Source organism: Exophiala viscosa (assembly GCF_022695815.1).
Source record: "Exophiala viscosa unplaced genomic scaffold EDD37scaffold_1, whole genome shotgun sequence".
Lineage (NCBI taxonomy): Eukaryota > Fungi > Ascomycota > Eurotiomycetes > Chaetothyriales > Herpotrichiellaceae > Exophiala > Exophiala viscosa.
Window position 1 is genome coordinate 213 of NW_026944353.1, and position 15831 is coordinate 16043.

The 15831-nt window shown below is 52.0% G+C and overlaps 6 protein-coding genes across 6 annotated transcripts; 2 read left to right on the forward strand and 4 right to left on the reverse strand.

The window, feature by feature from the left end:
- Positions 1–391: 391 nt before the first annotated feature.
- On the forward strand, positions 392–1186 carry EDD37DRAFT_603270 (uncharacterized protein; the record flags this gene model as incomplete). The annotated part of the gene is made up of 1 exon (XM_062814626.1): positions 392–1186. One exon carries the CDS (start codon positions 392–394, stop codon positions 1184–1186), a length of 795 nt encoding a protein of 264 aa, XP_062674218.1.
- A 272-nt stretch (positions 1187–1458) lies between these two features.
- EDD37DRAFT_24 (Mss4-like protein) lies at positions 1459–2269 on the forward strand. Its single transcript, XM_062810589.1, has 2 exons — positions 1459–1679; positions 1732–2269. Exons 1-2 carry the CDS (start codon positions 1614–1616, stop codon positions 2134–2136), a joined length of 471 nt encoding a protein of 156 aa, XP_062674219.1. The 5' UTR covers positions 1459–1613; the 3' UTR covers positions 2137–2269.
- Positions 2269–4212, reverse strand: EDD37DRAFT_13 (ATPase). The gene has a single exon (XM_062809419.1). It carries the CDS (start codon positions 4055–4057, stop codon positions 2402–2404), a length of 1656 nt encoding a protein of 551 aa, XP_062674220.1. The 5' UTR covers positions 4058–4212; the 3' UTR covers positions 2269–2401.
- Positions 4213–4271: 59 nt separating this feature from the next.
- EDD37DRAFT_614164 (aminotransferase class I and II) lies at positions 4272–6168 on the reverse strand. The gene is made up of 3 exons (XM_062815512.1): positions 5765–6168; positions 5494–5684; positions 4272–5424 (listed from the first exon to the last, which is right to left on the reverse strand). The coding sequence occupies exons 1-3, from the start codon at positions 6049–6051 to the stop codon at positions 4472–4474; spliced, it is 1431 nt and encodes a 476-aa protein (XP_062674221.1). The 5' UTR covers positions 6052–6168; the 3' UTR covers positions 4272–4471.
- A 142-nt stretch (positions 6169–6310) lies between these two features.
- Positions 6311–9194, reverse strand: EDD37DRAFT_614175 (Metallo-peptidase family M12-domain-containing protein). Its single transcript, XM_062815513.1, has one exon. It carries the CDS (start codon positions 9049–9051, stop codon positions 6538–6540), a length of 2514 nt encoding a protein of 837 aa, XP_062674222.1. The 5' UTR covers positions 9052–9194; the 3' UTR covers positions 6311–6537.
- An 883-nt stretch (positions 9195–10077) lies between these two features.
- EDD37DRAFT_94 (uncharacterized protein) lies at positions 10078–14228 on the reverse strand. Its single transcript, XM_062820377.1, has 4 exons — positions 13741–14228; positions 13270–13680; positions 11777–13220; positions 10078–11724 (listed from the first exon to the last, which is right to left on the reverse strand). The coding sequence occupies exons 1-4, from the start codon at positions 14005–14007 to the stop codon at positions 10154–10156; spliced, it is 3693 nt and encodes a 1230-aa protein (XP_062674223.1). The 5' UTR covers positions 14008–14228; the 3' UTR covers positions 10078–10153.
- Between the last annotated feature and the right edge of the window lie 1603 nt (positions 14229–15831).

Consider the following 15831-nt stretch of genomic DNA (forward strand, 5'->3'; position numbering starts at 1 on the left):
ACCCAGGACAAAGTTCTCGACCAGTTGACCCAGGACAAAGTTCTCGACCAGTTGACCCAGGACAAAGTTCTCGACCAGTTGACCCTCTCGACCAGTTGACCCTCTCGACCAGTTGACCCTCTCGACCAGTTGACCCTCTCGACCAGTTGACCCTCTCGACCAGTTGACCCTCTCGACTAGTTGACGCGACGATCAAGGCCTGGAACCTCTTTTGATTGTGACATTCCTGCTGTGCAGTTTCGAGATTGTGGCGCAACAAGAAACCATCCCCCACACTTTGAAGGGGAAGGATACGTTCGTCTCAAAAATTGGGGCGTGGACGAATGTGCAGCCGTGGCCACCGATTGCACGCCGTATCACTGTCTGGCTTCGATGGTTTCATACAAAAGCTATGCATCTGGGCGGACGTGGCATTCTAAGCCCGCAACTATGTGCACTTCTGCCGGTCGAACGGCATCCCGTGCCCTCACTGTTCTTCCTCGACGACCAACCGCATGAACCTGGCTTCGAATTGTCAGAGTGTACGACAACAGCTCTCTTCCACTTCTATGATGAGCTGCAAGACATTTCTGTCCAGGCGTCGGCCCTCAACAGACACCATCGCCCTAGAGGCACATTGGCGGACGAAACTGGGGTTCAACGAATCTCAGCAAATATTGCGGATCATCTGAATATCCTCTGGTTGGCTCGTCCGCGCCTTTTGTGTCTTACACCGAGACACAACGCTAATTTTACCGGAACAAGTGATTCCGCCTGCGATTTGCTGGTGGCGCTCTGCAGGATATGCTACTTCGCCGAGACTGTTTACATTGACAGGGCCCACAGCAAAGACCATTCTACAAGATCAGACGCACAGCAGTCCATGCAACAAATGCGTCAAGCCTTCGAGGAATTCTCCACCTCAACGACAAACCAGCACCTAGATGCTGCTCTCATTTGGCCCCTGTTTCTGCATGCCGCTGAGAGCCGGACACGGGCTGACGTTAATTGGGCCCTATCGAAGCTTCGTTCAATCCAGAATCCGTTATGGCAAAGCGAGATTGTCACTACAGTCGTCCAAGAGTTGACAGAACAACAGCTAAGTCGAGGTGAGAGAGTGGGACGATGGTTCATAAACACCACGGTCCCGTTGCCTCTTCGGCAAGCGGAAATGCCATATGTGGAAACATTCCGTCCACCGCCTTGATATGCCGCCCGATATTACCAAAACATCCGCCTTGCCTGCACATTGCCGTCCAGAAAGTCTTGATAGGCTCTTTGTGCCTCGATGAGCATATGGCTATAATTCATGTGCGCTCATCTTTCAGTCCGTGAATTCAATGCTCGTATTGGCATCGTAGATGCCAGCGAAAGACTTGATGATATGGTGGTGCGAGCCAGACAGGATTCTAGACTTGCCTTGACACGAACTTCACGAGGCTCTAGTGTTTGGCTGAGCTTTGCAATACGAGGTCACTGAAAAGAGGTCCCATGACATGACTCATATGAATACGTGAGGCCGCCATGCTAATAGGGATTATTTCTCTTGTCTACCATCCTCCAAGTTTCAATAAGCGAAGTCGCTCCAGCCACTTCCCGCCTTGTTCCACGCCTCTAGAGTCATAGCGCCAAGAATGCCATCCGGATCCTGCCTGTGCGGCGACATCACCTACTCCTTCTCAGGAGAGCCGTTGATGAAGGTGCGGCCCCTTCCGTCCTTCTCTTTCGCCGCATAGTAACTCTTGTGCTCAGGCCATATGCCACTGCCTCACCTGCCGCAAAGTGACAGGCAGCGCATACGCGACCGCTTTCCTGCTCCCAGACCCCGACGCAGTCTCTGCGTCACCAGCTGCCACGCCAGAACCTAAATTCACCGACTTCAAACTCCAGTCTAAGACGGACACGCCTCTCAAGCAGAGCGCTGGAGTGCACGAAGTCGGACTGGACATGACGTTTTACGGGTGCAGCAAGTGCCCGAGCACGCTGTTCAAGAGGGCTAACGGGCCCTTTTTGGGGGTGTTGATCCTGTTCGGAGGGTGTTTGGACAGTAGTGATTTAGAAGAGCTCGGAGTGCCACAAGCTGAATTGTGGGTCAAGTATCGACTTCCGTGGATCAAAGAGCTTGAGAGGGCGAAGCAGTGCCAGGAGTTTGAATGAGTCTTCTTGGTAGTGCCGACGGCCTTCGGAAAGGACGTTGTCCACATGAGTGTTGCTGTACCGCTATGTCATTAGTTTACCGTCGAGGGGTTCTGGCCCGTGCTCAATATTAGCCTCTATACGACATTTCATGCGTCGTCAATACCTGTCGGCCATGCGTGCCCCCGTCGGCGAACACTTCGGGCTCAAACATGGCGTCCACTGGATCTCCAAGACTCCTGCGTGTGTGCCGTCCATCTTCAGTGTCATCCAGAACGGCCCCACTTCAACCAGCATGATCATTACCATTGATCTTCTTCTCCAGCTTTTCATCCAGCAGCAGATCCTCATCAATCTTCTCACCCAGATCAACATCCTCCAGGAACTTCCGCCCCTTCAGCGCATCAGGCAAGTACTCCTGCTTCACCATTCCATCCTTGTAATTCGGATTATACTTGTACTCCTTCCCATATCCAAGCTCCTTCATCAACCGTGTCGGCGCATTTCTCAAATGAATTGGGATAGGCAACCCCGCAATACCAGGTTCTTGCAATGCGCTCATCGCATTGCCCAAGCCTCGATACGCTCTCGTTGATTTGGGCGCCAGACACAATGCAACCGTGACATGCGCAAGGTTGATCCTCGCCTCCGGCATGCCCACCACCTGCGCCGCCGTATACGCGGCCGTAGCAAGCGGCAGCATCGTCTGATCCGCGAGGCCAACATCCTCCGAAGCAATCACAATCATCCGACGCGCGATATACAGTGCGTCTTCGCCCGACTGAATCATCCTAGCAAGATAATACAGCGCAGCGTCCGCATCACCTCCCCTGACAGACTTGTGAAAGGCCGAAATCGTATCGTAATGCTGATCGCCTGCCCGGTCGTACACAAGCGTCCTCGTCAGGCCCTGTTTCAAAGTCTGCATATCCATCCCATCGCGCTTAGACAAATCCATGGCCAACTCCAGTAGATTCAACGCCGTGCGCGCATCCCCGTCCGCAAACGCAGACAGATACTGAATCAGTTCGTCATTCACCAGATCTGAAGGACTGTACGTGTCCCTCTCGGCCTCGAGCGCCCTTGTCAGAATCTGACAGATATGGTCATCCGTCAATTTCTGCAAAGTGAACGTGCGGCACCGCGAGAGCAGTGCATTCTGCACTTTAAATGAAGGATTCTCGGTCGTCGCGCCGATAAGCGTGACGTGCCCGGCTTCCACGGGACCCAGGAACACATCCTGCTGACTTTTGGAGAAACGGTGGATCTCGTCGCAGAAGATAATGGTTTTGCGACCTGTCAGGCCAAGCTCGCTGCGTGCTTCGGCGAAGATCTTCTTGCATTCGCTAACCCCAGAGCTCGTGCTATTGATCTCGACGAAGCGAGAGCCGACCATGCTCGCTATGACTCGTGCGATGGTGGTTTTGCCGGTTCCTGCGCCACCCCAGAGGATCATACTCGGCACGCGGTCCTGTTCGATTAGACCTCTTAGCACGCCGACCGAGCCTACAAGTTCCTGTCCGTACACGTCGTCAAGGGTCTTCGGGCGCATGCGCTCGGCTAAAGGGGCGGCTTTTTCGAAGGCGCTTGTTTTAGATCTCTTGCTCGGAGCCTGCGTATGTGTATCAGTGCCACTTTGTTGATGAACAGGTCTGTGGCCGTTGGACAGCGATTGTGGTTGTGATTGCGGTTGCGTGGAGGCGATGGCATCGAATGATCGTTTCAGTGAGGTATTCGATCGCGAGTCGCTCGGAGACTGGACGGGCTGAGAGGACGAGGAGAACGACGCGGGGGCATCGCGTTTGCCGATGGGCGTCTTGAAGAAGGACGAGACTGGTGTTGCGCCATTTTCTGATTCAATGTTGTCGACGCAATTGGAGTCAATGTGGTTGTTGATGTTGCATTGTTTTACGGGCTTGCCGCAGATAGGACAGGCGACCATTCTGCGAGCTCCATCACCAACGAATGGATAGAAAGTATGGCTCTATCAGAAACGATGAAAATAAGGAGGTAGGCGATAAGGACCAGCCCGATAGCTGGTGGTTAATCTGCAACAATTGTTTGCCAGATTAATAAATTGATTGCAGAGGATGAGACGCGTCTCACCACGCTTCAATTCGAACCCCGCGACAAGGCTGAGCATCTTGCTCCACCCACGATCATTATTGAGCATGTAGCTAGATCCTTTCGTCGCTCCAAAGTCAGTACTCATTCCACCACTCGCGATTTCAGAAGCACGGCACGCAAGTACATGAGCACTGACATGATGGAGTCTAGTCTTACATCGCCCCTTGACGTGTCTATCGACTTTGTCTACAACACAGCTCCCTCACGTGCACCCACTCCTGTCCCCAGATCAAGCCATATACTTCTTCAATCCCCTCAACCTTCCTTTCGCATCCTCCAGGATATCATCGTTCTTACAGACTGCAAACCTCATCCAATCCTCCGCCAAATGCGCCTTCTCATCCGTATAGAATTCGGTCGGCGGAATTGCCGCAACCCCCAACTCCATGATCAGAAACCACGACATCTTGAAATCCCGCGGCCGATCCTTGACATGGTCTGGAAATGAGTATGCCTCTGGCAAATTCACCCTCTTTAAGTTCGCCAGCACAAAGTACCCGCCCTCGGGCACCGAGTAGGGAATGCCCAACTCATCAAATACCTCGCAAAACCGATCCATCTTGCCCTTCATTTCCTTCTTCGCAGCATCCCAAAATCCAACTTTATCCGCCTCTTCGAAACCAATCGCCGCAGCCTCCTGTAAGGGACTAACACTGCTGTAACAGATCCGCGTATGCGCCGCGGCGACATACTTGATCAACTCTGGTGGGCCGATCAAATAACCAACCCGCCAGCCCGTTGCGTAGAAATTCTTGCCCGCGCTCCCCACCGTCAATGTAATCTTCGCGATTTCCGGCGACAAAGTAGCAATTCTGGTGAACGGCACGTAGTATAATCGATCATACACCTCATCACTCAAAATAATGACTTTATGCTTGAGGCACAGATCTCCAATTCGCGTAAGTTCCTCTTTACTCAGAACTTTGCCCACAGGATTGTGCGGCGAGTTCAACACAATCATTTTCGTTTTGTCGTTGAACGCGCGCTCCAGCTCGTCAAAGTCGATCGTCCAGTTCGACGCTGACGATGTACGCTCTGCGCCGTCTTTCGGCGGCTGCATGGGCACATAACGAATCGTCCCGCCCGGCATCTCGATGTTACTGATGTACTGGTCGAAAAAGGGCTCAAAGATGATCACTTCGTCGCCTGGCTCGATGAAGCCCATGAATGCGCTTAGCATGCCTGCCTGTTATCAGCTTTTCCCATTCCTCATCTTCTCAAATCTGCAACACCCGGCAGGCTCGCACGCACCCTCATTGGCCCCCGTAGTAATAGTGACTTCCGTCTCGGGGTTGAGAGTCCGACCAAAATACGGTGAATAAGCATCGGCAATGGCCTTCTTCAGTCTCGGTCTGCCTTTCGTGGGGGAGTACTGGTTACAATCGACACGGTCAAGTGCCGACTTTGCAGCATCGAGGATGAATTGAGGAGGGTTATAACCACTAATGCGCGAAGCGTTCTGTCAGCATATCTTTGACAGACGCATAAGACCTCGCAGGCTCGCGCAGGCTCGCGGACTCACAAAAACCCCTGCCCCATATTCACAATGGGCTGCACAGGAGACGCGGCAGCCGCCTCGTTGACTATACTCCAAACATCCTGCTTCTGACCTGCGACGCGCTTCGCAGGGGCAAACTTGGCGTCCATCCTGGAAGACCGACACAGATTGCGGCGGTGTTGACCACGGAACGTCGTCGACCAACAGACTGCGGGGATGTGCGATTCTATTGAGCGTAGGGCGAGGATTTGACGAGAAGCTGAGGTTGTGGTTATGCGTAATGCCGGTGTTGCTAATGAGTAGCAGTTCATGAGTGGGAAGGACCTGTCCGCACGCCCTGAGAAACAATAGAATATTGCAACAAAATATGTCCAGCATACGGTACTGATTGACCTCTCAAGGGTTGCGAAATCGGACGCCCGGAAAATGATGCCATCGCTTACAATCGGAATGGGGCCGAGGAACAACTTATATTGAAGGCATTTTGCATCATCGCGACAGATACTTGACAGTGCACATAGAGCAGAGCTTCAAATACTCCTGCATGGACATCCAGAAAATGCTACAGAGTACAGTGCAAGTCTTTAATGCTATATACCTATACCAACGCTTTCACTTGATCAGGGTCATCACGGTCATGATATGGAAGAGCCTCCAGCTCCACTATACCCAAGTAAGGTATGCCAGCCCTCATGCACAAGTAGTAATACCCCAACATCCTTTTCAGCATAGATAAACAACCTGAGGAGGCATGATGAGGCTGTACAACATGATCCTTCTCTTCCGTTTCCTTTCTTTTATGCATACCGAACACTATTAACCGGTTTTGGCCGGGCTCCATTTGCCCAAGCTGCATAAGCTGGGGGTGGCGTTGAAGGATACCAATTCGAGTCAGACTGCATCATTGATGGTTGTGGAGGAGCCCAGCCTTGCTGAGGAGCCTGAGTTTGTTGCGGCGAAGTCTGCCAGTTAATCCCATACTGGCGAGCCCTCATTTGAGGTGGAATCGCTGGTCCATCCCAACCACGCGGCGCTGACGTGGCCGCCGCTGCCCCTCCACGTCTTCGTCCATTTCCATTATATTTGGGCTGTTTTCGTCTTCTGCATGCTCGTACACAACATCCCAGGATCGCAAGGAGGATGATTCCACCAAGTGCACTCGCCAATGCAATCACAAGTGTCTTGTTGTTATCAATCCAGGACTTCACCTCACCTCCGACAGTGCTTCCGCTGCAGACGCCATTCTCACATTTTCCATCACCATTACAAGGAGTCCCGTCCAAGAAATTCTGTTGCATACTGTAACAGACATTCGCTCCGAAGCTGGGACTGGCACAGCTGATGGTACATGACCCACTGTCACAAGCATATGTGTCGTTATCAGATGTATAACTGCCCATCAAAGTCTTGCATTGGAGGTTTCGACTGGTACATTGGCCACTAGCGCATGCGAGGCCAGTGAAGTTGCCACTCGTGCAACCGGTTCCATCCTTGGCCGTACTGTCTGCAGGACAGGTTCCGTTGGTACCGGAGCAGACTTCTTGAGGGTCACAAGAACCGGTACTCGCGCGGCAGACCGTGCCTGCAGATGAGAATTGACAACTGGTTGTGCAACATCCTTCGTTGCTCGGATCACAGACAGCGCCCGAATTAAACTTGCAAGTGGTCGCATCGCAGCAAGTGTTCCCGGCGCAGCCTTCCGTGCCGCCGCAGTCGCAATCCTCGCCTTCTTCGACAATGCCATTTCCGCATTGATTGCCAGTGATGGTAACGACGCCTTTGTTGTCGGTCAGACATCCAGATTGCACAGAGTTACGACCCAGCGCACTGCATATGTTGCCAACGGAACAGGGTGAAAAGGTGCTGATCGAAGAAGAAGCGTACGGATTCATCATGTACTGAGCATTTGCGTCACACGTTGATGATGACAGAGGACAGCATTGTCCCGAGTTGACAGTGTTCGCGTCGGCACAGGTTGATGAATCACAGTCGTGTACAGCTCCAAAGGTATGGCCTGATTCATGGGCAAACACCTGCCACTCAGTCGAAGTCTTTGCAACCACGTTGGCACCAGTCACGCTCTGCGTGGTACCACTAGTATCCTGTTGAGATGTGGAACCGGTATTACACAATTGCCCAAGCCAGGCGACACCTACCTCGGCATCGGTGCTGCAGGTTGTGAAGAGCGACCAGTAGGCGTTGCTATCGCCACGTTCTCCTCGCCATGCTGAGAAGAGGTTCAGTCGAGAGTCCATTGTCTGATTGTTGCCTGTACAGCCGAGATTCCATGGGGTCGTCGAACTTGCTGTTCCAGGACACGCAGCATCGGACACCGTCAAATTCCTGAGTCCGAGAGTAATGTTGAAAGTCGACTGATACAAATCGGAAGCCGTGTTAACCTGGGTGATGATATGCTGTCGCACAGTATCCGTCGAATTGAAGCTGGCAGTGTACGTGCAGTCAGTGGCAGCCCCAATCAGAGCCACTTTGCGCGTGGTCGGACACCCGGCCGTGCTACCGATGGTTGACTTGAGGCTGACGCCAGCTGAATTACCATTACCAGCGCCGCCACCATCGATACTCTGACGTTTTCCAAGCAGGGCTGACACAGACATGGACCCCCAATAGCCGTCATCGCGCTTCAGTACCAAGTCCTGAAAGATGGGATGTGCTGGGTCGGTGTTGAAAGCCAGTCTATCGGAAGCACAGGTCAATCCCACATCACGCTTCAAATCACGCTGCGAGTGCCTGCTGACATCTGAATCTCGCCATACAGCCATATACTCGTCTTCGTCATCAGCCAGCTGAGGGTCCAGCAAATGCTTTGTCGCTGTGTAAGTTGATTTCATCTGAATATGATGATGATTGCCCATGACAGTGAAAGCGCCCTCAAACAAAGGTCGTATGCCATCCCGTCTTACGACAATACGTGCCCAGCCGACATGTGTTGACAGACCGTCTTCGTCCACGACAAACGACTTGCCCTGGTAAACCTTGTAGTCCTCCCGCTGCATTTTCTCGGCGTGTTTAACGTTTCCATCTTCATCCAGATATTCAATGTACGAGTCTTCCTGCACAATGTCATGGTTTGGCTCCAGACTCAACCGAATGTGTTCCGAGCTTCTGTGGAGATCGAAGGTGAGGTCGAAGTGAGAAGACGCATGAACCCTTTGTGACGGAGTATGAATTCGAGGATCTTCAAGTAACGACAGGTAATTCAGGGGATTGCGGGATTTTGAGTCAGCATCAGCTCCGAGGATCAGGAGGAAACACGATACCGCGAAGGTAGCGAAATGTTGCTGGAGGCGCATTGCGCCGGAGGTGGGTGGCTATTCAATGCTGAGTCGTCGAGCCTTTCATGAGAGCGGCAATCTCAATGACGCGAATGTTGTTCTAGTATTGATGGCGCCAGAGAGTGATAGAATGTATCGAAAGCGAGCGACAGTCCGAGGTACTACAGGATAGTAGGGTCAGGAGCAGTGTCAGGCTGGGGTGCGATAGGTGTAGAGGCACGAGGTGGGTCTAGCGAGGGGACTTGTTGGTGGTAAAACAAGCAGAATCGGGATAAAGAACGTCACCCGTCGCAATCGAGTGTAATAGTCGACTGGTAGGATACTTACTTTTACTATGAATGCTAGTAGCGGCAGAGTTGGTTGAAGTTGGAGTTCCAGTCGCAAACACCGGACACGGAGGCTGTGCAGCAACAACCAAGAACAAACCAAGATGCAACACACCAACCCGGGGAGGAGAAATAGCAAGCCAAGCGCCGCTAACATGCTCATCATCCGCAACATCCTTGTGGCACGCAAGGGTTGCGTCAAATGAGAGGTCGCGCTGCTCTGGTTCCGACCTCCGCGTTCCGTGGCTCACCTATCTTTACATAAGTTAAGGCATACTCACCTTGCCATGATATATTCAGAATGTTTTAACAAGGCCAACCACCGCGCTGTTCAAACGCAATCCGAACACCGCAAGCCCACCACCCCCCTCCACACACAACCCCATAATGAAGGTTTGTGCACTGACACTGACATTAACGGCGTACATTGGACTATTGAATACACCGAGTTTAAAAATCACTGCAACCGCAATTCCGAGCAGTCTGCCGGTCAGCTGGTCTGCCCAGGAACGCCCAGGACTGCCACGCATATTGGGTCTCGGCAGGACCACAAACGATGGCGAGACACGACAGAGTTTGCAGCGGTATTCACGAGGTCCACCTACGGGGCAATGTTCAGCAGAATATGATCAAGAGTATTAATATCCACCGTACTCATATCACACGGTGATCATCCGCCGTCTTCATCAATAGTTGCTGATACAAATAGGGCATCCATCCCACGTCGCCTCTGCTCCGCGACATGCCCCCACTATAGGGTATAGGTAGGATAGGAAAAGCAAACTCATCTGAGTCTATGTCTCAGTCTCAATTCCAGGCTCTCTTCCACTCAACGAACCCATCCCAAGTTTCTTCTTAAGCTTGTTCACTCCGATCTTGGCTTCGTCCTTGGCGAACTTGACGTTTCTTGCTGGCTTCCACTGTGACAACCCACGATGCTTACGTTCTTCTGCACGCTTTCCAGCCTTGGCTTCCCATTTGGAGTCTTTCCTAGTGACTGGCTGGACCGAGTTAGTTGACCCCTCCGTCATGGTGGTATAGGAGGTGTCATTCGTCGCCATCGTGTCCATGCTCTGTCGTGGATGTCCGTTGCCATTTGCATGGTTATCCACATGTTCTTGAGCGTTCTTCTTAAATCCCCCGTCCGGGGCATTCGTGGCATCAGTAATGCCCAGATCAGACGACTCATCCGAATCATCGTCATAATCCACATCGTCATTCTCTTCGTTGTCTGAAGGAGCGTACGGGTCATGCGGTGGATCGTCTTTCCCCGGCTCAGCAATCTTGTCATGGTTCTTGTTCGTGTACGCTCGGGGATCATGGCCAAATGCACCAGACCAATCCTCCCCACTCTTACTTCTCCATACACGCTTGTCTCGGCCCGAAAGCTCTTGCTTGAGGACGTCGCGGCCTTCCGCTAGAGAAGCCTCGTGCATCTGCTGGATGTTCTCGGGGACCTCAGCCTCGACCACGCGGTCCCTGACACCCTCAGTCAAACAGCACTCCCACGTCTCAAACGTCTCGCGTGTGTCGTTGTCAACAATGAAGTCGCGGTGTGATTCGTCCATACCTGCCTTGAAGCGACCTCGAAATTGAAGTCGACCAACCACCTTGAGGTCTTCTAGACCTTTGTCGATAAAGGCCTTTGAATTCTCCTCGGTGATGTAGTTCTGGCACAACCGACTGCCGTTCTTGGTCTGCCAGATTGGAATGTCAATGGGTACCTCCTCATTATCGACCAGATTCTGCAGCCAGATCGATGCATATGCAGCTGCACCGCGTTTCCCTGATACGTGGAATTCGAAGATGACTGGTGATCGGTATCGATACTTGACTGGAAGGCGGACGTGATGATTGTTCTCAGGAGACACGTCCCAATAGACGCCATCACCACCGTCATTCTTATGACATTGGGTTCGAGAGATCTTAGCAACGCTACCACCAGTGCGGAGCTTGATCTTGGAATTTGAGGACCAACCCGTGGCAACAATCTGGCTTGAGAGAAATTCGAACGTGCCAACCTCCCAACCAACCATGTTTGGAGGAAGTCGAGTCTCGACACTTCGAAACAGCAGAGAAACCCTCATGCGACCGAAACCTATGCCACCATCAAGGGGATACCACCTCGTGACCTGAGAGCTGGTGGTAAGGATCTCGGACAGACGAAGAGGAACGACACCCAAGATTGGATCGTGTTCGCGGTTGCGCTGGTCACGGACGGTGATGGTGACCAGGGCAGATCTCCAATCGCGCATGAAGCGTTCGGTACCAGCATTGAAGATGGGTTGACTAGACACCGCTTTGGCTCGGGTACGGTAGACAAGCGCATCGTTGAACAAGATCGTGCAGTACGAAGTGGGTAGTTCTGTGGTTGTTAGCGTAAGTAGACCTGAACATCATCGAGAAGGAAAACTTACCATCAGACTCCTCATCGGTACCTTCTCCATACGGCTTGGCGGGCTCGAATTCCTTGCCTTTTCGGTTTCCTTCGCTACCCTTGATATTTTCCAATTCCAAGTTGACAATTTGGTGGACAATGACACTCAGAACGCCACTGGGCCACAAAGGGTCGGGAGGAGTATGCGCGACAGCGTCTGCATCTTCGGTATCCAAGTTACCCTTCTCGTCTTGAAACTGGTCGTCGTCCTGAAGTTTGTCTGGCAGATTCTTGTCCTTACCATCTGTACGAAGTGCTGGGCGGAACTTAGGTTTGGCAAAGTAACCTACTTCCCAATGTAGCTCGCCCGGCATATCAGTTCCTTCTTGCACGCCAGAGAGCTTGGAGATTTGCGGGTACATCTTGCCTGGATGCTGGATCATCTTTTGCATGGAGAGCTCGATCTTGCCAACCATGTCATCTGCAGAGTTGCGATCCGAATCCCACAGTTCGACGCTGAGTTGTTCATTAGCCTTGATCAGCTCGGGTGTGACCAACAGAGCCGCAGTTTCCTCCCAGACTGGGTTGAGATCGTCGGTGATGACACGTGTGCAGTACATGGGCTTGCCGTATTTGCTGAAGGACAGGTTGATATAGGGATCGCTGCCGCCGTATTTACTGCCACGACGATCTTGCTTGCTCAGTCCAATCGCACGATGGATCCGAATCCACATGACACCCATGGCTTGGGTATCTTTGGTGATGTCGTCTCCTTGCAGCATGGATTTGAGGTCGAGCTGCATTGATTTTGGTGCGACATACATGCTGGCGGCGGCTCCTATGGCGTAGTTGACAAAGTTGGAAATCAAAGGCAGGTTAAGGATGTTAACCCCATGCTTAACCATTGGAATGCAGCCCGCTTGGACATGAGGCACTCCCATCAGAGTGAACGTGAGACTCTTTGCAAAAGGTGGCTCGGGTGTCAACTGCAGTCGAAGACGAACTGTCCCGACGAGTTCTTGAAGCTCGACGAAAATGGGCAGAGGCACGCCGACCAGTCCTTTGATACCCAGGTAGAACACAAGGTTCATGTGCATGTTTCTTGCACGGGCGGATGCGCTCTTTCCGGAAGGTTTGGCATGGTAGGCAAAGGCAATCTCGAGGTTGTAATAGTCACCACCTTCCTCGTCAGCTGCAGCTTCTTGCGGATCCTTGGTCTTCTTATTCTCCTCATGTATACTCTGCTTAAGGTCTTCCACTCTCGAGTCGGGCAGTGCTCGCAAGCTGAGGATGCGGATAGGGTTATTCCCCTGATCGATTTCAGCTACTCTGACGTTGTTGATGACGCTAGGAACCGAGGCTTGCATCACGTCTTCGAGTGTGTCTGCAACAGCAGAAAACATTTCAGGGTTGATAAGACCCCAAACAACGCCAAGGAACGTGTTCATCCATTCGACAGATTCGGGCAGAAGGTTGGCAACGGCCTGCGGTGGTCAGTGATTGATGCGTGAAGTGGGTAAGATCGGACCATACTGTTTCGCCTCTGCTCTGTTCACTAGACCATTCAACCTCGCGACCGCTCCTGACAACCTCCTTCATCCATAACCACACGCCTGAAGCTAGACACATACCCAAGGGTATCAAGCCTTTAAGGGAGCCGCCAAACGTCTTTCCGAGGATGACAATGGACAGCAGGATGGCAATGCAAAGACCACCTGCACGCTTCTCCAGGGCTTCGAACATTGGCTCATAGCTGACTGATGGAGTAGGATGGAACAAGATATTGGTTTTCTCGCCATGGATAGGCACGTCGGAAGTGCTGCCCTCAGCAATGGGATCGGGAGGTGCTGTGATGTCCTGCTTTTCTTTGTACTCAGGGTTTTTCATAGACGCGTCTGTCGCTACTGTTGTAGGTTTGCCTAGGTTGGCATTTGGTACAGATAGCTGCAAGATAAGTCAATTCATCAGCTTACATTACCAAGATGGATTGCGAATGATCAGTACCTGGGGATTGTCTGCTCGCTCCATGAACTCTTTACCCACATCGTCGATAACGACGTTATGTCCAGTCACAGGATCTGTCACTGTCTTGCCTCCCTGTTTTGGCTTCTCACTATGATGTGCAGTTGCAGTATCGGAGTTCTGTGTTTCAAGGGCCTTGTCTCGCTCTGATTTGTTTTTGTCCAGTCTCGATATGAATTCATTGACAGTGGGGATTTTGTTGGTACCGCTCCATGGCTTGCCCCCTCCTGCCTTCTGTTGCTCGGCCATTGTGAGCCGGAAGTTGACTCGGTGGAATCAACGTGGAGCTTGCTAGGGGTAAGCGCAAGTGAGAAAGGAGTATGACCCGCGGTCCCCGCGTCTTAACGGAGCTTCAGCACAGAAGTAATGAGAGACTCGGATTTAGATGGGGGGATGTTAGGAATGAAAAGGAAAGGGAGAAACAACAGGAAAGTTGTATGGCAGGGTTGGGCAGGATTGAGGAAATTGACAGTCTCGTGGAAAGGAAGGCTGCATGCACCCATGTTGATCTTGATCTCCAGAAGTGCAATGACGTAAATGGCCGTGCCACGATTTGGTGCTGCGTCGCCCGCCCCATCAACTCACTTGGGCAAAGTTCACTGGCAGTTTAGGCTCCAGGCGAGTCAAGCGATGAACCTCTAAAGCTCTTGGATCTCTTAGTGCCCGTATTACCGCAATCATTATCCCAGTCCACGCCTAATCTTCAGCCACGCAGTTCATCGTCTCTTTCACTCCAAGACAAGCCATCCCCCCTAGAGATCCGCTTATGATATCTGTCGCTTCACCAAGCTTGACAGTCTCCTTGTTTCGAACATGGTATGCTCGGTTCCACCTGCCATTGCTCCGAGGTTCGCTTCTCGCTTCCACTCGGACAACGACCGGTCACAATACACTCGTTGTTGATCAACTTGAAAAGCTAGAGTGGCACAGTACAGCTCGTCGTACTATAAATCAGACCACACTTTGACTCCTTGACCCACGTCTCCTGGACCCTGCCGTCATCGTCGAGAATCACAAAATCATCGTCGAGAATCACAAAATCTGCTCTCCTGTCTAGCGCCAGCTTCCTCGCCACGTCGTACCCATCAGGTCAGCGAGGGCTTCAGTCATGCGCCGAAATGCCTCGGAGAGATAACAGCCTGTGAAGGCTCCGGCGACGCGGACGCATTCATTCAGCGTACAGTAGCTCCCAACCAGCGTATCTGTGCCCTCGATTGTGACTTAGTTGCATTGCTTGATTTGACGCTTCGTCGAAATCTGCCGATTCAGCATGATTTCCATGGGGCGAGACCGGGAAGCTCAATGCTATCCGTGCTGAAGACGCACTCCTGAGGGTCTGCCCACATGCACAATTTGAATACGGAGAGATGCAGATGGACTCCGTCAGGAGTGACAGAGTAGCAGCATTTACCTGTGGCTACGAGTCCAGGTAATCCTGGATTTCTGTGATATAGAGAATTCGTAGCGTTGAGGACATGAGTCGGCGCGTGTGCACCTAGTTCTGGAGCCGCAAGTCCATCTTCACCTGTGAACTGCCGAGTGACCCAGCAAAATCCTTACCCAGGTATGTTAGGATGTTCTTTTTACAGGTGTGTGACAACCGCCGTCGAGCCAGGCACTTCCGGTGCAAGCATTGTGCAAGCGTAATTTATTATGGTGTCCATTGGATTCTCACCTCCATACACCTCCGGGATGATTATCTCGCTCGGCTTCTGCAAACACATTGTACTGTGTGCTCCTTTCTTGGATGGATTGACAAGGGACCCTCCAGCATGAGCGCCAAGCAGGTCTGCACCAGAGGGGAACGATTGTCGTCTCGAAGGAATCCTATACAGACAGTGTGAATTGCAAGGGATGGTGTCGACAACAACGTAAGAGGAATAACAACGGGCGGAAAGCCATTTTTTCTACAAGAAAGGCACGGTTCTCTGGACATAAGAATAACGACTACAGGCAAGAACAAGACGATGTGGCAGGTCAGCCAGGTCTCGATTTGTAGGGCTAGGAACGGCAGGTCGAGGTAAATAAGTCATGGAATCACGTTTGGCGTTGGAATAACTATTTTGTCAAGGC

What these genes read in the sequence shown, in the direction of transcription:
- EDD37DRAFT_24 (XM_062810589.1), top strand. Translation starts at nt 1,614, where the DNA reads ATGCCATCCGGATCCTGCCTGTGCGGCGACATCACCTACTCCTTCTCA. An exon ending in CAGGAGAGCCGTTGATGAAG is followed by an intron (nt 1,680 to 1,731) that starts GTGCGGCCCCTT and finishes TCTTGTGCTCAG; the next exon opens with GCCATATGCCACTGCCTCAC.
- EDD37DRAFT_13 (XM_062809419.1), bottom strand. Translation starts at nt 4,057, where the DNA reads ATGGTCGCCTGTCCTATCTGCGGCAAGCCCGTAAAACAATGCAACATC.
- EDD37DRAFT_614164 (XM_062815512.1), bottom strand. Translation starts at nt 6,051, where the DNA reads ATGAACTGCTACTCATTAGCAACACCGGCATTACGCATAACCACAACC. An exon ending in AATATGGGGCAGGGGTTTTT is followed by an intron (nt 5,685 to 5,764) that starts GTGAGTCCGCGA and finishes TTCGCGCATTAG; the next exon opens with TGGTTATAACCCTCCTCAAT. An exon ending in TACTACGGGGGCCAATGAGG is followed by an intron (nt 5,425 to 5,493) that starts GTGCGTGCGAGC and finishes GATAACAGGCAG; the next exon opens with GCATGCTAAGCGCATTCATG.
- EDD37DRAFT_614175 (XM_062815513.1), bottom strand. Translation starts at nt 9,051, where the DNA reads ATGCGCCTCCAGCAACATTTCGCTACCTTCGCGGTATCGTGTTTCCTC.
- EDD37DRAFT_94 (XM_062820377.1), bottom strand. Translation starts at nt 14,007, where the DNA reads ATGGCCGAGCAACAGAAGGCAGGAGGGGGCAAGCCATGGAGCGGTACC. An exon ending in AACAGAGCAGAGGCGAAACA is followed by an intron (nt 13,221 to 13,269) that starts GTATGGTCCGAT and finishes TGACCACCGCAG; the next exon opens with GCCGTTGCCAACCTTCTGCC. An exon ending in TACCGATGAGGAGTCTGATG is followed by an intron (nt 11,725 to 11,776) that starts GTAAGTTTTCCT and finishes TAACAACCACAG; the next exon opens with AACTACCCACTTCGTACTGC.